The sequence below is a fragment of the Bombus vosnesenskii genome, unplaced genomic scaffold (genome assembly GCF_011952255.1).
Source record: "Bombus vosnesenskii isolate JDL3184/JDL3185 unplaced genomic scaffold, Bvos_JDL3184-5_v1.1 scf7180000013295, whole genome shotgun sequence".
Lineage (NCBI taxonomy): Eukaryota > Metazoa > Arthropoda > Insecta > Hymenoptera > Apidae > Bombus > Bombus vosnesenskii.
In genome coordinates, this window is record NW_022882946.1 from 3,961,066 (window position 1) to 3,986,336 (window position 25,271).

Here is a 25,271-nt window from a genome sequence, read left to right on the forward strand (position 1 = left end):
AGAAAGGGAACAACGTTGCATTTGAACGCCGCGTTTTTCACCATGTCGTGGAAATGTGTCATCGTTAATGGAGATGCATCACCTACAATAACGAGGACAATCTATTTTACACTCGTAAAGACCAGCCAAACTTTATTTCGGCCTGATGGCACGCAGAATCGTTGCTATGGAGGAACTGGAATATGTCCCATTATTTTACATCAAGTTCTTTATGAACAGAAACGCTCGCATTTCACGTTCGATACATTTGTTCGTCGCGTGTATGTATGCAGGTTCGGTCTCTGCGCGAGGGAAAATACAAACGTTTAATGTCACTATCGTGCATTTATCGATAATTTGTATAAATTGCGTTGCTCGTTTGCGTTCAACGTCGAGCGAAATATTTGAACAAAGAATTTCAAACTGAAACACTGAAACTGAAAAACAATTCACGACGAAGATTGTTTATTAAGTTACGCGATACGCGTTTCTCCATCGAGTTACGAGAAGAGATGTTTTCGATATCTCATATATACATACATACTATATCGCACGCTTTCTTGTCGTTTATCGAGAAGTTTAATCGTACCTACGTAGTAGACAATAGAAGCCATAACCGGAATATGAAAGTGCATTTGTACGCGAGTTATGCGTAGCTGCGACATTTCCAGTTCCATAAATTTCCCTTGGCACAATCTTTGTTTCTATTCAGGGAACGACGTTTTCAATGCTTCGCCGTATTACGTACTGTGTTTCTGTTATTTCTTCTTCGTCATCGAACTCGGTCTCGTCGTTCGAACAGAGAGAAGTTTCATAAGTGACTCGAGGTATCTGCATATTCTTGATCGCTTAAAGTTTAAAGTTTAAAGCGTCGTGAATGCGCCGTTATCCGTGTACCTATGCATGGAAACGTAGTCGAGCAGCGTTAGGTAGGTTCCTTTAGAGGCAAGAATAGGAAACGTTATCGAGCACGGAAACCATCGCAGTTACCCTTCGCAAACGAAGGTAGATCTTGTCTTCCTTCGCCAATGATATTTTCCGGGTATTTTCTCTTCAGACTCTCAGACTGAAGCAAGACACTCCAGCCGTGTTTCGATCGTTTTCTTTGAGTAAGAGTGGTTCAAGAACGACGCCGCGTCGCGCCGGTTTTAAATGAACCTTAACATTATTTTCTTGCCACGAAAGGAGCAATTAATTTCGATTACTTTCGGTCGACGTAGCGGAAATTCGTTAGTTTTAATGTAATTTCTCCTCCCCCCTCCCTCTCCTCCTCTACCTGCTTAGGATCAATCGAATTTGCATTAGAGCATAATGCAGCAAACGGTTACAGTTTTTTTTATAGAGATATTGTTATAAAAACATGACCGTGGCTCGCGTAATTAATTGCTACGAAATTAAACGTGAATTACGTACTAATATCGCAAAAGCAATTACGCTGTGTGTCAGAACGCGAACATCCCTTATCTGATAATATAATGACGTCAAACAGATGTAACGATGCCACGTTGAATGATGTATGAGATACAAGTAGGAATGTGTTCGTTACTCGTTGTTACTCGTTACTCGAATAACAACCGAAAATCGCTGAACTCGTCTACTTATGCCACGACGTGTATACAGTTACCTTCATTTACGTCGCTTTTTCGGCACCGATCGATCGGTTTCTTCTTCCACTAAAGCGCCGTCATGCTCTGAAAACTTTTCAAAGGTAACAGAAAGTAGCTCTCACGAGACAAAAATATTAAAAGGTTATTCGGGCCTTTCACGTTTCAACCTCTTTCTTACACGAGTATCTTCGTCCAGACAATATTTTTAAGAAGCTTTCGTTATCCTTTCCTCGTCGTTCGTCGAGAAGCTCCTTCAGGTTACCACTTTCGTTGCAGTCTACTTAGGTTGATTGAAAGGGTGGTCTCGTGCAAGCAAATAGAAGACGATTTCGAGTGGCTGTCCACTAAAAATAACGATCGAGAATGGCCACGTTTAAAGAGCGTACGCCACGTAGAATTTCTGCTTATCTTCGTGAACTAACTGGTGGCTTGGCATCAACGATACCTACATTGTGGACTCGTCCGGAATGAACTTTAGGAACGCTTTGATCTAACTTGCCACTTTGTGTCTCCACTTTGGTGCCCCGACGCAACGTCCATGTATCAGGATAGCCCGAAAAGGTATGCGCTCTAAATCGAGCGCCAGTTAATACTACGTAGGTAGGACAGGTAAATCGATGAAATTTGGAAATTCCTATTTTTTCCAGCACGCCAGATCTCCATCGATGACATTTTCAAATGTGTATATTCGCGGAGTGTTCTGTTCGCTAATTAATCTGTTCATTAATGGGAGCACCAATACGTTGATTCAAATACTGACCATAGTTGCAAAAATATTGCGAATAGTCAAACGATAAATGAATAAATTTCTGAAAATCTATTTTGCGGAATGCCTTTATATTTCTGTTACGGAGTGTTTTCGTAGCGAAGCTTATATTGGATTTTGGAGTCTCGAATATAGCAGCGAGTAATCAACCAAATCAGAGAATTCGTATTTGCTTTTTCTAAGAATAGAAGGATTCTCGCCAAAATTCACGGTAATTTACATTAAACGGTACATTAAATTATTTCGATTGTTAATTGATAGACTCGTATGTCTATGTTTGATGCTTACTGTTACGTCGCGTAACACTCTACCTAGCCCAGGCCACACACCGCGGGCAAGATGGCAACTAGATATCTTCGGATACTCACTGCGTACCCTCAATAGTTTCAAGTATCTTCCATAAATCTCATAGATTTCCTAGTAAAGGTCCTTCAAACCAAACAAACGTCTGTTTCCGAAGAATTTCTAAAGACTATTGTCTACCGCGGCTTGACAAGGGAAAGTTAGTTTTTCTCACGTACGCTGCAACTTTCCTCCCACTAACCATTTTCTCTCGAGGGCGGTTAAGACCCTTCGTTTAACCAATTAACAACGAAGCCTATTCCCTCATTCTCCTAACTAAAATCGTCACCAACAAATCCGATGGTCCCGTGCGCTAGACACACCCATCCTTAGCTTTCCTCCGAGACAGCATCGTCTCCCAAGACAGTACTGATTTTACATCCTTCGAACGGTCAACATCCTTTAACCGGGTATACACACCCGTAGATCAGTCATTCACTCATCTCGTACATACGCACCAGCGTAACTGCCTTCGTTATAAGTTGTTGGAATAAACGGTGAAATATAACTTACTCTGCTCATATTCATTTAACCACCTCTGTTATCTTAACCGAAACAGGGGAACGACTACTTCGCGGCGTCGATTCACCGAATCGTAGCGAGAATTTACGCCTCTCGCTGACGCGTTTTCCTCGCGACCGCGTCTCTCCGCGAACGGTCGTAACACTTACGAAATATTAATATGTATGTGTTTAAATATAATCTTCAAAATGATACTGACAGCTTTAAAAAGTTACCTTTTTTTTGGACACACATTGTTCTGTCCACAGACGAGAGCTATTTGAACTAATTTCATTTCGTAGATACAGTACGTGAAACTATTAATTTATACTTTTGATATATTACATCCATCTAATCATAAAAATTGGGAATCCTGTGTAGTTTTAGTACTATTAAAATGAAAGTAATTTTGTCTGTATACACGTAAAGTTAAAGGAACGCAACTGTACCCTGTACCCATCGCGTAGCGATGAAAATGAATTTTACGAACCGTCCCTCGTCACAAATAATACGATGAAATTTTTATGAGTGTAATTCTTTAGCTATGAATACGCGTTAACGACAACAGGGTGGCCAGGTTCTTTCGTGTCGGGGACATTTTTCTTCGGTAGACAGAAGTCGCACGCAAAACGGACTTTAATCTACGTCATAAATATGCATTACCTGGGCGCCATCCCAGGAAGCGACAGTTAAAACCACGCTGAGCAAGTTACAGATTACAATTGCGCAAACAGTTTCCAACAATCCTAACCGACGAACCAACCCCATTACGCATCGACAACATATGAGGATATGGTGTCATATATCCCATATAGTGTAATATCATTGAACATCAAGAAGAAAAAAAAAGAAAAAGAAGGAAATCAGAAACAAAGGGAAGAACTTTCCTACATTTTCTTTCCGGCATACATGCACAATAATACGCAAGCGAAGTTTTGATAAATATCAAATATGCCTAAGCATATTTATGATTTCAAATCGACGCTTCGATAAATCTAATTAGAAGCGTACGTTTCTTCTGATTAAATATTTTATCTTATTTAATACCTTTTTGAAGAGTATTCCATCAGCAAAACTGAACAGATGAGATTGTGCAAGTGATATTAAATGATATTATCTATACTTTGCGAAACATGGATCATGTATACGGAACACGGGAATATAAGTACTTCATCATAGGAATTATGGGTCGTTAGTCAGTTAGTTTCCTGTGAATCTACTCTTTACCTACGAACTCATTCAGATCGACTCCGATAACTTATAAATCATTATATACGTATTAGTCGGTCATGCACCTGCAAGCGATGCAATCCATCTCCATTTTCCGACGTTCAGAGCAAGATAACTAGGTATCGTGAGGTTTTGAAGTGGAGAGGGTAGGAATCCAATATGAGGATCCTGTGGGAGTTTCTAGCCGCAGGAAGGATCGTCCTTGGTTAAGGATACGGGCATCGTCATTATAAATGGGGTGCTTTGAACTCCGAGAACGATGCGTTGGGTGGAAAACCAGGGGTTTGTAGGAAAGGGGAAAAGCAATAGCTTGACTGTCGCCAGACAGCGGGCTATGAATTCTATCTCCTCTTTCTTTCTTTCTTTCCCTGGTACGTTTTCCATCATCTATCTTTTCTTTCTTGTCCGACTATTCTCTCGTTCTATTTATTTCCGATAAACGGAGAAAATCCGTGACGTGCAGAAATCAGCAAGGTTGAAAGGAAATTTCAGAGGTGAGCCATTATTACTTGCACGTACCCGGTATGCTCCGATGATGTTATTGAAAAATGCGTAAATATTATGTCATAGCGTAGCATAAATTAGCATCGTATAGTATAAGCAATAAAATTACTTGTACGCACACAGGTTGAAACTATTTAACCCCTTAACCTACGATTTACGTTCGAGAATTTTGGGCCGAAAACGTAAACAAGCTGAACGTAAACAAACGAGAAAAAAGAAGTCGAAAACATAGAATAAAAATTTTTCGTTTGAGGCTTTGTTTTCGAGAAAATCGACTTTGAATTTTCGCTCGGTACGCGTGCACTTTATCACGTCTCGTTATAACGGATCTCACTGTAGATTTTTAAAAAAATTAAAAAAGAAATTAAAAAAAAATTTTTATTCTATATTTTCGACTTCTTTTTTCGCGTAGAATCACCCCCTTTCCGCTTGTACCACCAGTTACCAGCCATCCTGTATATTATATTCGGCCCGATCATCATACTACGGTCTATGCCCGTAATATTTACGTTTGATCCGATCATCTACTACGGGCCATGCCCGTGATATTTACGTTTGGCCCGATCATCGTACTACGGGCTATGCCCGTAGTCGTAGGTTAAGGGTTAACAATTGAAATAATACGTACTACTTGAAATAATTGGAGAATCTTGACTACTTTCACTTGATTTGGCCATTTCTCCCGTTACTTTAACTTTTACATCTACGTTCCCTGTTTCTGGATTTTGTTGAATTATTTTTTTAAAGTCAATCCATCAAACCTACAGAATTTATAGATATTTGTTTGATCATTGAATCGTCTATAATGCCGATCATTTAATTATCTCGAGCAGAGTATTATTAACAATCTATAAGTTAAATGAAAGTGTACAGGAGATTGCTCAAGACCAGATTAATCGTGTCGTAAAAACGTCATTGATTCATGACGTTTTTTTAATTAGCGCTGGATATTTTTATTAAGACGTTACCCATCTGTTAAAACCAAAGGAGAGACGAGTTTCTTAAAATTGTTTGTCGACTTCCCTCAGATATAAGATTTTCAAAGATGTCGATATAACATAGGAAAGGAGACGTAGAGACGTAATAGCGGTTTCTTTATAGTTATACGTATCAGCAGCGCCAATCAACCATCTTTATTCCCCTAATTTCGCAACATGTACCCGCGTCATCATTGGCTCGCGTGTATCTCTTTTCCTTTCTGCTGACGACACGAGATCTGCCGGTAACGTTGCACGATTTTCGTGCGGTCGTGTTATACGCGAGTAACTATGTTGTGATGGTTATTGGTTTTATGGAGCAGCTGGAGCAACCGAGAATTTCAGGAGAGAAGACGGTGCGGAGGCCGGTTCACGTGCTAGCCAGGGAGTTAATTACGCGCGAAAACAATATTATCGAACGAATTATCGGACAGGAGAGCGAAACTCCGTTAAGTGCAGAGCCGACGGGGTCGCTCATTACCGGCCTCTTCCACGTAAATGTACTGCACGATATAAATTATTTAGGCGGATGGCCAATTGGCCGGATTCAAAGGGAACCGCTGTTCACCCTCTCTTCTTTCGTTTTGCTTTTTCTTTTCCAATTTTACTCCGCGTTCTTTCTTACCACGCGCTTTAATCCTATTATCGTCGATCGAGGACAAGGCTTTGGCCGAGATTTTCAGCCGACCGGGAAAATTTTTTCGATCGTACGTGTAATAGTACGCGCGAAATTGAACGCTTGTTTTTATAAGATGAAAGGTATTTAATTATGAGATCGTTCTCCTTAAAATACCACCCACCTTCTCTTTATCGTCGTAGAAGGCTGTATGGATCATTGGTTAACCAGGTTGAAAGCTTTACGAAAGAAACGATCGATCTCGCTATGCTTAAGCATGGTAGTTGGTTGAATTTTAATAAATTAAAAAATTTTCTCGGTACCCTTAATTATGATTGCAAATTTGTTAATAATCAATCGTAATTCGTTGTTATAGGAAACTAGAGATTATACTTGTTAATCATTCATAGTTGCGGAAATCTTACGATGTTTAAGGCTCCTTTAGAATATAACGTGTTCTGAAATATTCAGTGACTGTTTTAGTATTAACGCATATTCGCTTTCTGACAAATTCTGACGTATTTACATTTCACACTGAATTAATTATTCTATAGCAATCCTATTATCGATAATCTGAATATGCGGCTATGAATGGAATTTTCTACAATTACGTTTCCATTGCTACGCTCATTTTTAGTTTCTTTACTTTAATTGCAATTCTTCTTCTAATCACCAATTGCATAATTTTATTAGAAAAGAAGAACATTGATTAACGAATAAAGGTAGAAAGAGCTAAATCGTATTTTTGTACAACTATTTATTAACGGGTGATCTGCTTGCTCAAGCAGTTGCATAATTGTCGTACAGTAATAAACCACAGGTTATTAGCACGATATCCGCTAGACACTTGGGATCTTCATAATATTTATTTACCGTTAAGGTGAAATTTTTATTCTTCTTGGAAAAAGTGCATTAAAGTGCATGAAATGATTTCTGTAAAGTCTAAGTTCAACCTACTTAGTAATCCTCTTTCGTCGCTGTTCGTAGGTTGATATTTGAATAAAGAAAGAGGAAGGAAACGTCTCGTTGATGTAAATTAAATGGGAGCATTACTCGATCATTCTTGATGAATTTAGTTAAAAATTAAACATTCTGTAAGAGAATTAAAATTGCGTCGTAACTTCTTGATCGAATGCTTTCACTTTGAGAAATCGTGTTTGTTTGAATCGCGTGTTGTTTTAAACACGATGAATTTTTAATATCGCAGGGTGCTGTCTTTCACGCGATGCACAGTCGAGTTCGTGATATCGATTTGGTTTAGTTTACGAGGCTAGTGGCCGATATTAACGAAAGCGTGAAAAACCACTGAAAACTTCTCCTTCACGGACAATTTATTATTGCAATAAAAAGCGTTTTATTTTCTCGCTATGCGCATTATCGATAGTCGAACTCAACAAGAGAGTATTTATCGATTACAGGTTCGAACGCGGTTTCTCGTCAGTTCGCATAAAATCGTAAAGTTTCGCATACGAGATATCAGATTTTACGGTAGGATGAAGACGGATAAAAGTCGGTCTTGATTTACCTCTCTTTCGAAATGAACGAAGAAGGAGCGCAAAGATATCAGGTTTTATACTGTTCGCGTAGCTACTTAGCGAAGGAAAAAACTGAACAGTTCTGGTCCATTGATTTTTCATTTTGTAATTTTGTATCACTCGAGTGTTTCAAGATGTAATTTAAAATAAAAAAAAAAATAGGTTAAATTATACATATCGCTGTGTGTACATGAGTGTTAGCGGCAACGCTCTTTGGGACGATATACATGCATGTAATAGCAGATAGCTCGGCGCTATTTAGCCTCACCATAATTTATAGCTGGTCCGAGGGTTCAATAAGGACCCTGCCACGGTAGGGTGCTTGAGTGAATGTTTGGAAAGTCGATAACTGGCGATTCGAAGTCGCCGAGCTATGAGTTATCGATGATACGACTGTTTAGAGTTTAAAGGATGCGTGACATAGTTTAGAAATAGCAAACGGTCCAACGTTGCATTGCCGAAGAACGAAGACATTGTTTAAACGGTTTAAACGGCCAGAGATGTCTTTTATTTAGCATGGGATTAGAACCTTTTACTCTTCTCGGTGTCCACTAGTCCAAGTAACGAACTCTTTTCTTTAACGCCCTGTATATACAGGGTGGTTGGTAACTGATGGTACAAGCGGAAAGGGGTTGATTGAATATAGAATAAAAATTTTTTCTTTTTAATTTTCTTTTTTAATTTTTTTAAAAATCTACAGTGAGATCCGTTATAACGAAACGTGATAAAGTGCACGCGTACCGAGCGAAAATTCAAAGTCGATTTTCTCGAAAACAAAGCCTCAAACGAAAAACTTTTATTCTATATTTTCGACTTCTTTTTTCGCGTAGAATCACCCCCTTTCCGCTTGTACCATCAGTTGCCAACCACCCTGTATATCAAATATACGTAATACATATATATGTTACATTTTTTTAGAGGAAATATTAGTTTAACGATGAAATAATAAATACAATATCTGGATTTTCAAGTATTAGCAAAGTATCATGCAGTATTAATAAAAACTTGATGTTTATAAAGCAGTTTTAGATCTACAAAGTACAGAAGCCGCCCGTAACTATTAGACGCTGAATCCTGAATAAATTAGAATCCCATTCGAGGGTATCAAACTGTCTGATTTTATCGAGGAATGAAACCGGCGAGTTTTATTGGTTTTCAAGGGGCTTTAGGAATCCTTAGGGTAAAAGGGAATAAGACATCATATCCACGATCTTGGGAATTCGTTCGATTCACTTTGGACGGGGCATATTATTTGGTATTGTTGTTCTAAACATAAAGTTCGCCAGAAAGCACATTACACAAGTAATTCTTTCAATGTTTCATTTGGTAAATCATACATTCTAGTCTTATTTTATGTTTAACTCTAATAGAAAAATTAGCAAACTTTCTAAGGTCCTTGGGTTTATTTCACGAGGATTTATTGTTCCCATAATTATTTAGAAAGTCGACGTATTCTCGACTTCGAGGATCTTTAAATACATCGTGAAACTCAACGTATTCGAACAACTTTTTCCTGCACATGTTACCACCAGACTCTCCTACTTTTCGAGATATTCGCGAAAGCTGTCGGTACTAATACGGTGAATTTCGTCCACACGTGCCTATCCGTGCCACAGCCACAAGCATAGCCGGCAGATTTTCTGCCTCCTCCAATTTCCGTTTACATAAACTACAAACAAAAGATAAGAATTAGGTTTAGGTTTGATGTTATTTTATTCGGCCACTCATTAAACTCGAGTCGCGTGAAAACAAAAGGGCGCTTCTCCAGCGTATGCAGATTGTAACGATACGAATGCGTTCGACGCATACGTGTGATTTGGGTTTAAGCTTTTAACGTAGACGCGTGCGTCGAAAGCACGGTGGAAATTTCACCTTAAAGCGACTGACAATCAATGCTGACGCATATGCCATGACGAACGCACAATTGTAAGCAGAGTGTATCGTAGTGGTGCCGTTTTTTTGCGAATCTCTGAAAAGCTAGGAGATTCGTATACGTACGTGCATAGGAAAAGCATGTTCAAAGTGTTGATTTCTTTAACATATTTAACGATCATCGAAATCGAGAACGCGTTGTTTTTCTAAATACGTAATTACCATTGTTTCTTAAAATATGTATGTCGCATCAATAAAGCCATATGTTCACTTAAGGGTGTTTGTAGAAAAACCATAATCGCAAATACAGTTATCTTATCTTTTTCATACGTCGTGTCTGGGACATTTAGAACGCCATTGAATCGGATTTATAGCAATTGATTGTTCCTCTAGTTTTCGAAGCAATGAATGGAATTTCTTTTTTTCTTTTTCACAAAGCCTTTTTGTACGCGAATTTCATTGAAAATTTACGATGACACGTGTTTCCTTTTATTATCTATTTTCTTATCAGCCCTGACGACTTATGGGATACACGCGCTTTGTATACATGTCATTTATACGCTTGCACCACATTATGCAAATCACAATGTTACGTAAGAAATATCGTTTCAGTATATTGACAGCGATTGCATGTTTTCACACGAAGGAGACGGGTATTCTATAACGGACTTGCGTTACGTAAAAATATTACGAAATGCAAACTAAGGAGTTTAATTGTTGTACAAGGTGAATTTTATTTTTCATATTTGACTTATCGAAACGTGAAACGAAGGAAAAGGGAAAACATATAAAGCATCGAAATTATCGATTGCCTGTATACGTATAGCACGTACAGTGTTACGTCGAAGATCATCTAGATACCATTTTCAACATATAGTATCAGCAATGCGCTTGGTTTGATGTTCGATTCGAGACGATCATGTATGGGTAATTAATTTCACGATTAATCCGTTCAGGTTGTAATGACCGAATTATATTATTGATTGTACTTATTAAGCGCGCTAATTAATGCTTGCCGATAGCTTTATCGATGACGAGTCGCCACAGAAATCATGCTAAGATTATTAGCGGCGCACATAAGTTCGAAAGTGAAGTAATTAATTGGTTCCGTGCGGAACGAACACTCCTTTGATTTGTCTCTAATGTCTCATTAGAGATTCCATAATTACGATGAATCTCTGCTGCTTCACCCGTGTCTGACGACGTAAGAAAATTTTAGGGTCAATCACGTTTGTGCAAAGCTTGCGTCAGGCTTAACAAACTTATTAATTAATACCACTCTGCTTTCTTTTCGTTAAAGCCTGTTACAATTTCTCGTTTCCTCCTTTCCACGAATATTCCGAGATCTTTCCGATCAATAAAGGTGAATTAATTCTGATCGAAAAATGTGAATAAATGATATTAATTAATAAATAAATAATAAAAGGGGAATACTGAAAGGTAAATTCGAATTGTTCTAAGATATTTGGAGAAACATCTGCTTTCTTAGTTTTTTGAATAATTACATTTGTAATTGGTTCGGGTGATATATATATATATGCTCATAGTAATTTTTAACGTCTCTAGAATTTGTCGGCTTTCGTTTAAATTGGTTCTGTTGAAAATCAATGGTTTATCTAATCAGACCACGGCCTTTATCTTCCTTCGATATCGCCTCATTAACCTTTTAGTTGGGATCGTTTTATATGTTTTTCGTGCATGTACCGATACAGGAGGATCGTGTACGCGCATAGCCAACTGCGGAGCGATTCAGCGAAATTGTTGGTACGCCTGGCACATGCGACTCCATTGTAATCCTCGGTGTCATGCGACTGCGGAAAGACGCCGTTTCATAAGGAAACAACGACAAAGCGCTCGTACGCTTACGGACTTACGTATTGCAGACATCTAATAAGGAGTCTTTGCCAGATGATTCTTCCTCCCTTTCGTCGTTCTCATTCCATTCGTGAATCCCTTTTTCTTCCTTGCATCCAGCTCTTTGTAATGAACATGGTAGCCGTAGCCCGTAGCCTCGTTTCAAAATGCCAGACGTTTCCACGTTTATTCCATACCTTCGGCCGGCTTTGCTTATCGGAGAGAACGCGCGAATAACATTTCTATTGAAATAGAAACCAGATAGCAAAAGTATGGAATGTTTCTGCAGAGACGTTCCGTGAGTCTTTTATTGTCGGCCAGAGTGTGAGAGTGAGAGAGAGAGAGAAAAGACGACAGTTCAGCAGACATTCGAAGAAGAATTCCTTTGCAAGAGGAAAGCCGTTCAACTCTGCGTACAGGTTTTTGAAAACTACCCGACCATTTTGAACGAGCACACGTACCCTTCTTAAGAGTCGGGAAGACGACGAGTTTCAAAAAGATTTATATTTTTCCTTACTTGGTTTTATTTATTTCTCTTGAATTGTATTTCTATATTTTAAGTCTACAAGCGTATATACGTTAGGATTTTTACACGTGAAAACGACGAGTGTTATTCTTCACACTCTTGAGAATCGATATTATTAGTAAATTTCATTTTATGTTGTATGTATGAGTAGTATCCTGGTAGCGAAAGATACGAGGAAAACGTGTTTATTGTACAATTACGCGATGAAATCGATAAAATACCGTATCGTGTTTGTCTCTCCCTCGACGATAATTCGCTGGGATGGAGCAAAAAGTGCCTGTCTCCCCTATCAGATACTTCTTCCAACCACGCATCATCTTATTCTCATTACCCGATAGGCGAATCTTAATCCAATACACAAAATATCAACAAAAAGTATGCCAAGATACGTTAACTCTTATTTGTCACAATGCCCTGCTCAACGGTTGATATGTTCTCTTTGTACAGAAATATAATCACGTAGTATCTTTTATGGATCGAAACGATTTCAGCGTATGAATTCAAAATTTGTTTGCGAGAATAAAGACGGCATTCCAGACACAACATCGTCTTCTCATCGTTCGCCAGGTTGAATGCTTATTCCCGGGGTTTATTCTCGCCATGATGCAGATCCTCGACGAACACGGTTCAACATTTTCAACCGAGCTGATACGATGTGACGGGGTTACTTTCGACGCAGACATCATCCCATCCGTGAATCTTTCACGATCCTGTGATAAGCCGCGATAACGTATCGGATTTACACGTCACATAAATATTATCTTTAATATAACTGAGTTATAAATAACAGCCGGGTTATACCGTGGCCTCTCATCGTCGACCCAGCGCGTTTTCATCGTTCACGAGCGTTGCGTTTTCGCAGCATTGAGACGCGCGACACGGGGAAAAAGTATGGGGTTGAAAGTATCCCATTAACTTGGTACAGGTGCGCGCACACACGAGCAGCCTTCGCACGTGTGTTCGCTGAAGAACGGATACAATGGAACACGCGAGTGCGGCACAATGTCGACGAGAACATCGACAAGAACTTCTCGTCTGGTATTCATACGTAGAAGCCTATTGTCTCGAGTTGTTCGAAGGTAAAAGACATCACGCGCAACTTCGTACGCGAAGAGATAGTATATAGCTTCGCGCACATTTTCCATAGAATTTTGTCGCTTCTCGAGCATCATTTACTCTCTCTCCGCCGCTATCCTTCTCTTACCTCCTTCGTGCCAACCTAGAACCGTCGTGCATTTTAGTTTATGACGTTTCGGCAACACTTTCGCTTTGTCTACGTTACTCTCGTATCAGCTTTCTAGAAACTAGACGGTGGCTAAGCTTCTTTGACGGGTCGGCTATAGTTTTTATACAGAACTTTACATCAAAGTGACGAGCAACTTTAAAAGAAAAAAAAAAATAAAAGAAAGAAAGGAAAGAGGAAGAATGAAAGAAAGGAATGTGAACCAACAGCTCTTGTGATATCTCTTTCGTTGGTTCGCTGGAATATATATTTTAAATACTCAATCTGTCAAGTACCGTGGGCATAAACATACGAGGTGTTCCATCGATGTTTTTTTATTTCAAATATCTCTGTTATTTCGAATAACAAACGAATATTTATGAAAGGTGTGTAGATAAAAGAATGACATAATAATGCAATCAGGTATCGATATTTCTTTATAGCAAGAGGCGGAGGTGAAGGTTAAATCGAATGTTCGATTTGTTATAATCAAATTTTATAAAATACCGAATTAGATCAAAGATGTATAACATAGAATGATTTTAATAGAATAGTGAGTTTGGTGTATAAAGCTACTAAGGTACTTCATTTATTTTAGACTTTACCGCATTCGAGTTTCTATTAATGGAATTGATTATTCATAGTCGACACTATTTTACTAATCATGAATTAAACCAAGTCCACAGTTCTGAATGGGTTTTCCCGTTTCACTATGCTATTGTTTTCTCCGTTGGGCAGACTGGTCAATGCTCTGGAAGTCATCCAATCTAGCATAAGCAAACAAGTCTACTTACAAACTTTGCTTTACCCACACAGAGTATGTATGAAGATACGATTTGTAAACAAAAACTCCATCAATCTTTGCAAATGAACTCCCACAATTAACCAACTCGGCAACTTCTAATTTGTCCAAGAATAATAATCCGCGTCCTCGATTAAAGAGAGTGCTCTTTGTGCATGTCATGATGATTCGTAGCTGCGATTATTTTCTCTAAATAATCGACATATATATATATTAGTTCTATCTGATAATGATACATTTCACGATAAAAGTAACAGGCGTACGTTAAAAATCTGCGATAGTCACTCGTACGTCGATTTCCATTACTCTTTCAGTTTTCTGGTTCAATTAATTTTTTATATTATTTGTTATTTATATCTGCCAAGAGACTGGACTATCAAGCTTAAAACTCTAGAAACAAAGAACCGAAGAATATAATAATATGAATTTGAACCCAGACAAACTTCGCGACACTCCGAAATACTTTGATTAAAAATTTTTGATTAAAATTCTCCTATTAGAATATTTGCATTTTATTTCACTTCCGTACCGTTTCTTTGATATTACAGTGCCAGGGTATTAAATACGTTCCCACTAGTTACATTTCTTCTATAAATAATTCTGAAATTACGTATGAATATTTAAGTATCGTTTGATTTGCGTAGCGATTCTGCCCGATTTCGTGATTTCAGACTCGGTTTAGTACTAACGGGACTTTTTTTTTTCGTGCTTTTGGTATTGCATATTGGATTTCAATTGCATCTGGCTAGACGCCAACCTGTGTAGATATCAAATGACATCGTGTACGGGGAAGGACGGTATTTTTAAGTGGTCCAAAGTAATTAATTTGGAAAGAAAAGATAATTAAGTGATATGCACCTGTTGGTTGTACCCGGTGTCCGCTGGTCACGAACTTTGAATGCGTAGTAGTGACAGTAGCTCGAGTATGCACCGACTGTTTTAAATTATTATTTTCCCGCGAGGTCATCGCTGTTGCTTTACCAAGATTTCCGCAACATGTATGAATTTTCATGCACTGTAATAGCTAACGCAACGATATTTCGTTTATATTTTCCGCTTTTAAATCGATATTGTTTTCGTTTCACTCATACGTTTGGTATCAGTTAACCGTAAGCTGTTGAATTATTGATGGGCTGAAAAATCGTATGTTTTTCGCTAAACTTTGGAACGAAAAAAAAAAAAAAAAAAAGAAATGAGAGAAGAAAACGGAACATCAACAATACAGGGCAAATTACGAAACTAGCGAAATAAAACTTAGTTAATTTGCGCTTAAGCGAATATGCTAACCTTTTTTTCTCTTTGTCGCTTTACGTGCGTGCGTTCTTTCCTGAAACGGCCTCTGCATACATGTTTAACGTTAAAAAATTTAATACTAGAAACGAATCGATACGAGCCGAATGGAACCTCCATCGTCAACTCCGTGCTTTCATGCGCTTGGGAAATTATGATTTCCCGGAATCGTAACACTTTCGTGCGTCCCATTTGACCTGTTACGTTAGCTAAAGAGAATATTACGTGTAACTTCTCCTGACAATTGTGTTAACGTGGAAAAATTAGTATCAAGATTCTTCCCTGATTCAAATCTTTTTGCTAAAATGTGTGTATGACGTTACATTAATGAACCGTGTGAAACCGCAACTGCACCTGTTTCGATCGTTCTATCGCTACAGAAGCAATTTTCTTATCAAACGGCTTCCATCTTTCAAAGTTACGATCTTCTCCATATGCAGGTTGCCGTCAAAAGTAAGTGGGAGTTGGTGTAAATGAGATATCAAAGGGTTGGTAAACGATTATTTATAAAGATATAATAATTTCTTTGTGTCACAAAATATCTGCAAATCTGTCCTAGAAATATCAAGATAGAAATACGATGAGTCTCATCGTTGTTGTCTGTTTTTCCTATTTGCGGTGTATATGTAGGTGTATCGAGGTTCATCTTTGAGCAAGTAAGTTGAGAAATTGTATTCACACAAGTAGTTGTAACAGACATCTAAATTGTATCTGTTTACGTTAAGTTTCAAATACAATTTCTACTATATTTAAAATTTTAATGCAAGCCTAATCCAACTTTCTCGTTTACTCCTAGAGAACAAAAGGAGCTACAGAATGTCCTGTATTCAGTTCACTTGACCGATATTTACGATATTTATTGGACATTTAAAAGCGTAAACATTTACAGAAAACATACGATAAACGTTAAACGCGATCCCATTGAATACCGAGACTTATTAACATTGTAAATGCGTGGCTGCTCAGTGTTTTTGTAACCTCTGCAAAATATAATACTTGTATTTAAATATCTCGTCTTTTTTATACACATATATTTTCAGATCCGGTTCCAATTTTATCAATATAATTATGCCAATTCAGTCTCCTATAACGCAAACGATACATTCACAGAAAATGTCTACAAATATTTAAATACCTTCATAAGCTTCTGTATATTTCATCTTACAAGTCGTTTTTATAAACACCCAGTATATTATACAGGGTGGTTGGTAACTGGTGGTACAAGCGGAAAGGGGGTGATTCTACGCGAAAAAAGAAGTCGAAAATATAGAATAAAAGTTTTTCGTTTGAGGCTTTGTTTTCGAGAAAATCGACTTTGAATTTTCGCTCGGTACGCGTGCGGTACGTTATAACGGATCTCACTGTAGATCGTTGTCTCGATGGAAAAATTTTAAAAAAATTAAAAAAAAATTTTTATTCTATATTTTCGACTTCTTTTTTCGCGTAGAATCACCCCTTTCAGCTTATACCACCAGTTACCAACCACCCTGTATACACACCGAAACAATCGCGCAATCGATGTTTCTGGGTAGCGAGCTTTTTCACCCCTGGAATGGTAAAAGAATCCATTCCCTGCTCGCGAAGCGTTAACAAGAACACTTTTTCGCATGACAGAATAAATGCGGCTGATTATCGTCCTACGGACAGTTCGGATTACACGTCGCGTGGCTGTGTACGCGACTAACGACGCTTGCGTGTATACTACAGCAACTTTGGTGAAGCCATTCTTGTGTCTTGCAGTTAACCTTAGGCCAGTTATTCGTTCGTATAGGTTCCAGCTCATTGTCTGGCATTTATTAGTACAGGTCATTGCTTTAAATCTCCGTTGGTTCGTTAAAATCTTGCCTCTGTTCGCCGATGAGCACGCACACTTACGGAAAGGAGCACGAACCCACGGCACGTCAGCCTCATAAGCTTGCGCGAGTCAGGATACGTATACGGGTCACTTCGTGACCTTTTCATTAGGACCGTTAAAAAAAGATTAGCGTCGGTACAACGTTATCTATATACTTGAATCCTTATTTACATTCGAGAAGTTTGCAAACACTCGATCTTTCATCTGTTTTATTGTATTTGATAGGGGGAGGGGGGAAGGAGCGAGAAGATTTCATTTAGAAATAATAATCCACGAAATAAAGATTAGAAGATAAAAGAGAGTCACGCTATGTATACAAAGTGCATTGTTCGATTACCACAAATGTTTCCACCATCATTGATGAAATGTCTAGAGGGATTGTGCAAGGACGATTATATATAAAAAGGTCAATAAATTATATATTTATTCTAGGATTTTTTTTATAATTATATGGGCCATTTAGTACTTAATCCGTGTCAGGAAAATTAATTCCATATCAGCTCAATAATCTTCCCAAAAGTTATTTTTCGACTCTTCATATCGTGGAGTAAATCATTGATGTCCTCTTTTAAACGAAATTTAAAAGATATTGCTTATAATTTATGATACTCTAGTGGACTCTAAATTCAAGTAGCTTTATTATTCGTAATAAAAGATCCCCGGTTTTTAATTTTGAGTTTAACTCCGTTTATATCGACGATAGGTAATGAAAGAGTTAGAAACTTCGCATATACGGTGTTTTTAGTCCATAACAATTGGGTGTAATTCCAATCGATATTATAATCTACGCGTGAATAATATCTGGATTGTTTGATCTAGACGTCTCTCTGAATCTGATTAAGTCCAATCGGGGTGGCGCGGCGCGGTGCTGCTACTGTTCAATATGTTGTACGGTGAAACAACAATGTAGAAATAGCTTCCTATCGATGCAACGCTGTGTTCTCGTGTTCAGTTCTACGGGTTTCCAGTCGAAACTCTAATTTATGTATTTCCATCAAAAACACATTATTTGTACCGTAGAATTTGTTTGAAATATCATTTCGATGACTAACACATATACAGCAACACGATATCTAATAATATAACTTAAAATATTAGATTTTTATGGATCGATTCGAAAGATGGAGCGATGTCACCATGATTGAACGTCAAGCGTGGTAGTTAAAGATTCAGCTTGTAAAGTTAGTTGTTTCGAGTATAGTACACGTAATATAATCTCGATAATCTTAAAGCAAGAGTTGGTTGTGTTGTTCGGCGACTATTACGTTTTAGCTTTCTATCTTATTTGTAGCTAATTTTCAACAGGTAGGTAGAGAAGCCAGGAATTCGAAGTTTTACGCCTACTGTATGTGGTATGCATACAATGTTGCTAGTGAGAAGAACACGAAACTATATATGTGCCTAGATAACATCGATGTTAGTATAGAGCGTAGGCTTTTGTGTAGGTGTTCTTTAGAGTTCAATCAGAGATCACTTTCGCCATAAATCAACATTGATAGTGTCGTAAATGAATTATAAATAGTAATTGGCCATTATATTAACGACTGGGTAATTCTGGGAAAATATATGTATAATTAATTTTCAACTAAAAGGAAAAGGATATGTGTTGCCATAATATAACGATATTCGAAATTGAGATCCATTAATCGTCAAATACCAGATCTATAATTAACAGCAATATATATACATATCATGGAAAAAAGTAACGCGAAATAAAAAGTATATCACACACCAGCAGCCAATTCTATGCATACTAAAAACAGCAGAGGAGCAGAAACTCAGCAGCAATTATCGCATTCGAGCGAACGGTACTCAAATATCTACTCGAACAAGGAAATTCCTTTTCTGAAGCTCGTTATGACGTAGAGAATTAATTATTTTTGAGATTCCAAGAAGCACGATAATAAGTCTTTCACGGTATTGTCTCCGCTGTATTCTGAGTGCCGATTTAAATGCTATAATAGAATGCGCTGCTACGTAAAAAAGTAATTTTGATAGCTTTGATGTCGAAGTACAAAGCACTCAAACATCTGCAGGAAACTTTTACGATCTAGTGAAACTGTATTTGTTAGAATTGGTCGTTGGATAAGATTGATTATATAATCTGGAACGATAGCTGTTTTTGTGAGCCTAAATTTAATGTTCTTGTTATATCTAGTTATGTATTACACGATTCATCGTATTTTAGATAATATACAATCAATTTAATATAATTCTTGATTAATACTCAATATACTATACAAATTTACAAGCTCTTTTATCCATACTTACAGCGTTTCAAGATACGTGTAAGAAACGTATTTTTAAAGTCTACATATATCACATAACGCATAACAGTGACATAAAGTCTAGGTATATTATTGCAAAGATGAGAATAGAATTTTTCTTATAATCAATTACAGGTAATTAGTTTGAATACGATAATATTTAGTGTAATATTTTCAAATGTCATCTTTGATATCGTCGTAAATAGATATCAATATTCATATTTTATATAAATTTCTTTTTCATATTTTTTTCTTTCTCTCTTCTGCAATGTGATATACAAAATGCGTTTCATTGTTCATCTCTCAATAATAAAAACAATTACATATACAACTGAATTGTATTGATCGAATAAACTCACCATTGTATATTTCAATATTCATACTTTCACAAACACACTGTTACTCTGTTATAAACCGCATATTATTTTCATCATGAATCTTTCGATCATTTCCACACGACGTCATCAGCTAGTTAGTCGGACAACGCTGCTTCTCTTTCAACCGTTCGATGTAAGATCAATCGGTCAAATACGGGTTTTATAATATCATTACCGACGCTTTTCTCCGGAAGAAATTGAATTCTCTTCTCGTTTTCGAATATTCAGATCTAATAACGTTTGGACGTGCGTGTGTGCAATTGTACAAGTGTGCACAGCCCTATCTGTCTACGCGTTCGGTAAATGCATATATGGAAGCCGTTTCAAGGCAGGCTCATTGTCGTTGAAGTGTCACACGTGAATTGCGGCGAATTGATTTATTCATAGATAGCGGATGCTCAATGGAAAATCGTGGAACGTCGAAATCGAATTCACCAGCCACCGGCTTCAATTTCCGCGTATATGTGTCTTCGGGATGCATTTAAAAGTGGCTGCCTATTTTTGTGACCAAGCCGAGCTTTCCAACGGGTTTCCATGGAATCGAAGATCCAAAGATGCAATGGCGTTCCAGCGTTTCAGTTAGAAAGTATAAATGCAGGATTAATTTGAAGAATAGAGTTCTGAAGATTTCGTACATTTAGTATCGTTTGTCCTACAAATTAAATAATCGTCGAACATAAATTCATATTATATTAATTTGTCACGACAAAAAGTATAATTTGATGAAATCTTAGTGGTTCGACGTATCGACTGATGACCAGCTCTACTCTGTTCTTTTTATGCACGAACTTGTCGGAGTGGACATATTCTGTAATTCGAAAAAAGCAGTATGCAATTCGATTTGACGTTACGGTAAGAAGATAAATATCTGCTTCGAATTCGACGAGAGTCAGTCTTGTAATTACTGATGATTCTGTGCGTAAAAGAGGATTAGATACTTCCCGAGTTATTACATTGATTCTACGACATCTTCTTCTACTATAAGTTTAGTTATAATAAAATTGTTTGTATGATCAGTATTTTACGATAATGTAGAGTAACAACGATGTTCTTTTCTAAGCTAAATTAATTATTATTTAATTTAATACATTAATTAAGCATAGGTAAAAAAATTGGTAGGCAATGAATTCGAAATGATCATAAAATGACACAAAAGTCCTCGTAGAAACGTATATGTACTGTTTTCAAGGAGTGTCGTTTCCTATCTTCGTCGAATGATCTTGGCCTTAGGGTAGAATGAAATTAACCATTGACTCGCTTACGTTAAGACAAATAAGTGGAACAACCTACTTTCGTTTTAATTATTCCGAACGTCCAGCTGCGTGCATATTTACGTATGCTTTTAATCGAACCAGCGTGCTTTAATTCCATTTATGCACATGCTCGCACGCTCACACAGTTGATACGTTGATTCAGCGAAATTAAGCGACCCACGAGAACTGTTAATATTATCTTTTACCGGTATCGCGTAAACAATCATTCGGAATCAATCGGTACCTTTGATTTATGACCTATTTTCTCGTTTTCTGTTGCAGTGAAGAAGGCGCGGTTCGTCTGCGAGGAAGGTTTGTATCCTATGAAAACGGGAAGAAGAGTCTAATTGGGATCCAAACTTGAAGTTGTTCTAAAATGAGCCTTAAAGACTTGCACGAGCGTGGCGCAAATAGGTACATGCAAATTACAAGCGATCAACGTTCACCGTGGGACGATTGTTTCGAAAATTGAGATAGAAGCGATACTATTCGCGAAATGAAGTCTTTACTCACGCTCTAGTTTTAAGGTTCGAGCAAAATTTGTTGCACTCTGATTGGAACGGTTCCAAGCTAAAGGTTATGCGATTCCTCAACCGGAATATCGCGATGTTCTGTTCATGCCGAAATAATTTTTCCGCGGTACCGGCGTGCAGATCCTTCGCGACAACGCGACGTTACGCGACTGCCAATTTTTCGAAATCTTCCCTTTTATTTTTACCGATGTTTGCCTCAGTTTGTTTTCGAACATGCAAATAAGCTATGCTCCAATCCTCGCGAAGACTCCAGTTACATTAAACGATCAGATGCCTCGTAACTACCGACCGACTTAGTTCTACTTAGATCGAAAACTTAAATCGCTCTCTACGTGTTTCGTGAAGGAACGTGTCCTTGATATTTCTTCGATAGCTGCATTCGTTCATTAGTATCGTTTGTTCGCAAAAACGACTCGGTTCGCGACAAACCTAATGTTGCAGGGAAACGTTTCGAACGAATTATTAGAATCGTTAACGATAGAGATGTGTATCATAAAGGATTTGTTGGTGTTACGCGATTTGCTGAAAATACTCGAGAACGACATTGGAAATATGCAAAAATTTGTTATTCATCGTCCTAAATCGTTCCATTTTCTGTTTGAGAATGTCACGAATTCGCGATATCACAGTGAAACGGTTTATACCGGGCGTAGAATTTATTCTTTATTTTAAAGCGACCATCTTATTGCTAGTCATAAATGATCGTGATTTTTGTCGTGTCGCGGCGTTATTTAAAGCGAGACAATTTCCAGGAACAACAGCGATCTTTGCACATATATACTGTTAATGCGTTTAAACTTTTCAAATCGTAGTAATTTCCTGTTACGTCTAGCCAGTTTACCGGCTCTCGTGTTTCATAGCATTCTCTCGCTAGTTATAGGCAAAAGCCTCGAGACTTTGAGTAACTTCGCATTCATATCGCGCGTCTTTTTACGTTGGGTTACGTGTATTACCGCATATAGCCTGAGACTAGTAGAATCATTGTTTTTCATGTAGATAATGTTGTGTATAGAAACGCAACGTTTATAGATAATTTTAATTGTGGAGTTCTCTTGCAAAATTGGATTATTACTATTGGAAAAATTGTACAGGTCACGATGAATTGTCTTGCACAACAGTAACAAGGCTGATAATAAAACGTATAAAATTCTAAAAGTAAATTTTACAGTTAACTTGCAAATCGCTTAAAGTTATAAAATTATCAAAGTCTCAAGTTACTAATTGTTAATTTTCTAATATTATTAGTCGGTAAATTAAATTGCGCAAGAGAGGCCTGCACGGAGTGTTATCAGAGTTAACGTTTCAGTGTGACCAATTTCTATCGTTAGACAGGTACTGCGTCGATTGTCAGTTTATTTTGTTTCACACACTTCTGACGAGACATAACAACGATTCTGTTACATAAACTCATTTATATTTTCATGATATATTGTTTGCTGAGGCTCTAGCATAATTTAGCTTAAACAACATGGCAATAACAAAGTTACCAAGATTTCAGAACCACAGATGTACATATCTGAACCTTTACTATCAGAATTCACTTGACATTCCACGAGTAACTTGGAGCCAAGGTTTCTGTATCCCAAGGGACTACCTGATTCCGCAGTCCTATTGCCACAAGAGTTCTCTTAATCCGAAGAACCGCTTAATTCCAGGGTTCAGTCACACGAAAGGTCCATTTTTAGCCATAGAGTTCGTTTAACCAAGATTTTTATATTTTTTGGAACTATGTAGCTTTTCGAGGCTGCTGGTTTTTGCAATCTGTTTAATGATTCTTGCAAGTTCGTGGTAGAATTCGTTTGGTTATATTATAGAATTCACTTGACCTGAGAGCTCACCTAGCGCCAAAAATTTCGATTCCATAAATAACTTTGTCGCAGAATTTGCTTCTGCCAGCTCTGAGGATCTTTAAAGCGATAATAATTCTGAATTCGAACAGTCACATACTTAAATGAGGCTCTGGGTCCAAATTGATCCTAAGACTCGTGATCGCTGCCATAGACGATAAATGGGCCTTACGGAAATTACCTGTGAAACCAAGATGTTTTGATAATCTCGTTGTATAAGTAAATCCTGGCACTATACGGTTCCTGGTGTTAGGTGGACATTTTTGAGTCAAGCGGTACGCGATGCTATGTGGTTTCCTGGAGTAAGTGGATTCCGGCATCGTGTGGCAAGTAGGGCCAACAGATTGAACTTTGAACGACTTTAAACGATAGACGCTCTGTAGTCTATGGTGTCGTATAATCACTAATACCAGAGCATCAGGCGATAAGTAGCGTATATGGCTTGCAGCGTTAAACAGATTCTCCAGCTAAGTGAATCTTGGTACTTCGTGAGCTGTAAATCCTTAGAATTTCTATAATTCATTTATTACACACTTTAATTGCTTATTGTATATCTTGTGAATTTACAATTATCTATATAGCACATCTTATATCTCAACGAAGAAGTTATCCGTGTCTCGTTTTGTAAATTCCTGTCTTTATTCAATATCTTTAAACACATTTGCGCTAATCTACAGCCATTCGAATCTTGTTTCTTTTATCTGAATGGTTTGACATCAGACTTCGAGATTCCAAGAAAATCTTTTTATGTTCATCTTGCCATTGACTAAACTCGCTAAATTTACTTCTCAGCTCTTACAAGCTCATTGCTCCGAGTTCTCCTTCAGGTCGGCTATTTTGTACATTTCCACTATTAATATCGCCAAATAGTTAATGTCGATTCGTATATATATAACTTTAGTTAATTCTAGTTAGTTTGAAAATTTGATTCTAGTTATTGAATATTAAAGTCGTCGATTGAATTTTTAAATAGTCGGGCAAATCCGGCTGCAGCGATGAGAACGATCTGAAGCTATGCTAATATCGCTAATGTATGCACGTACTTAAATAAACGAATGCAAGAGCTTTTTGTATCGAAGTAACCTCGCGTTCACTTCGATGTATGAACACGTGAACGAGGAATTGTTTAGAAGATTCTGATAACAGGTAATATATCATGCAAATCAGAGTGAAACGTTCTTCCTGGTGTATCGCTGGAAATGCGATCATTTCAGATGAAATAAGACACCAACAAGAATTTCAATTATGCAAAACGGCTCAGGCTTGCGCTCGTGTGTCCCACTTAAACGACAGCCTCCGTTGTTGTTATTAATAACTCGTTTTACGGCAATTACATTAACCGTAATTAAATATTCATCGATAATGGAAATTGTCTCGCTTTATGAATCAATAAAAATATATTGCTACACAAGCAGTATCGTAAGCAAGGGAATTGCAGATCGACATCGAAATTCCATCTATTTCTCTCTATCTCTATACGCAATCTCACTATTCGAAGAAATTTTTCATTCTATCA

The 25,271-nt window shown here is 37.6% G+C and overlaps 1 protein-coding gene across 5 annotated transcripts in view; it reads left to right on the plus strand.

Moving 5' to 3' along the window:
* LOC117233329 (protein unc-13 homolog B-like) overlaps positions 1–25,271 on the plus strand; it is a 378,435-nt gene that overhangs the window by 5,306 nt on the left and 347,858 nt on the right. For all 5 annotated transcript variants that reach the window (XM_033493523.1, XM_033493525.1, XM_033493524.1 and 2 more), the window contains exon 2: positions 21,658–21,687. In XM_033493523.1, coding sequence (XP_033349414.1) covers positions 21,658–21,687 — 30 coding nt within the window. The remainder of the gene's footprint in view (positions 1–21,657; positions 21,688–25,271) is intronic.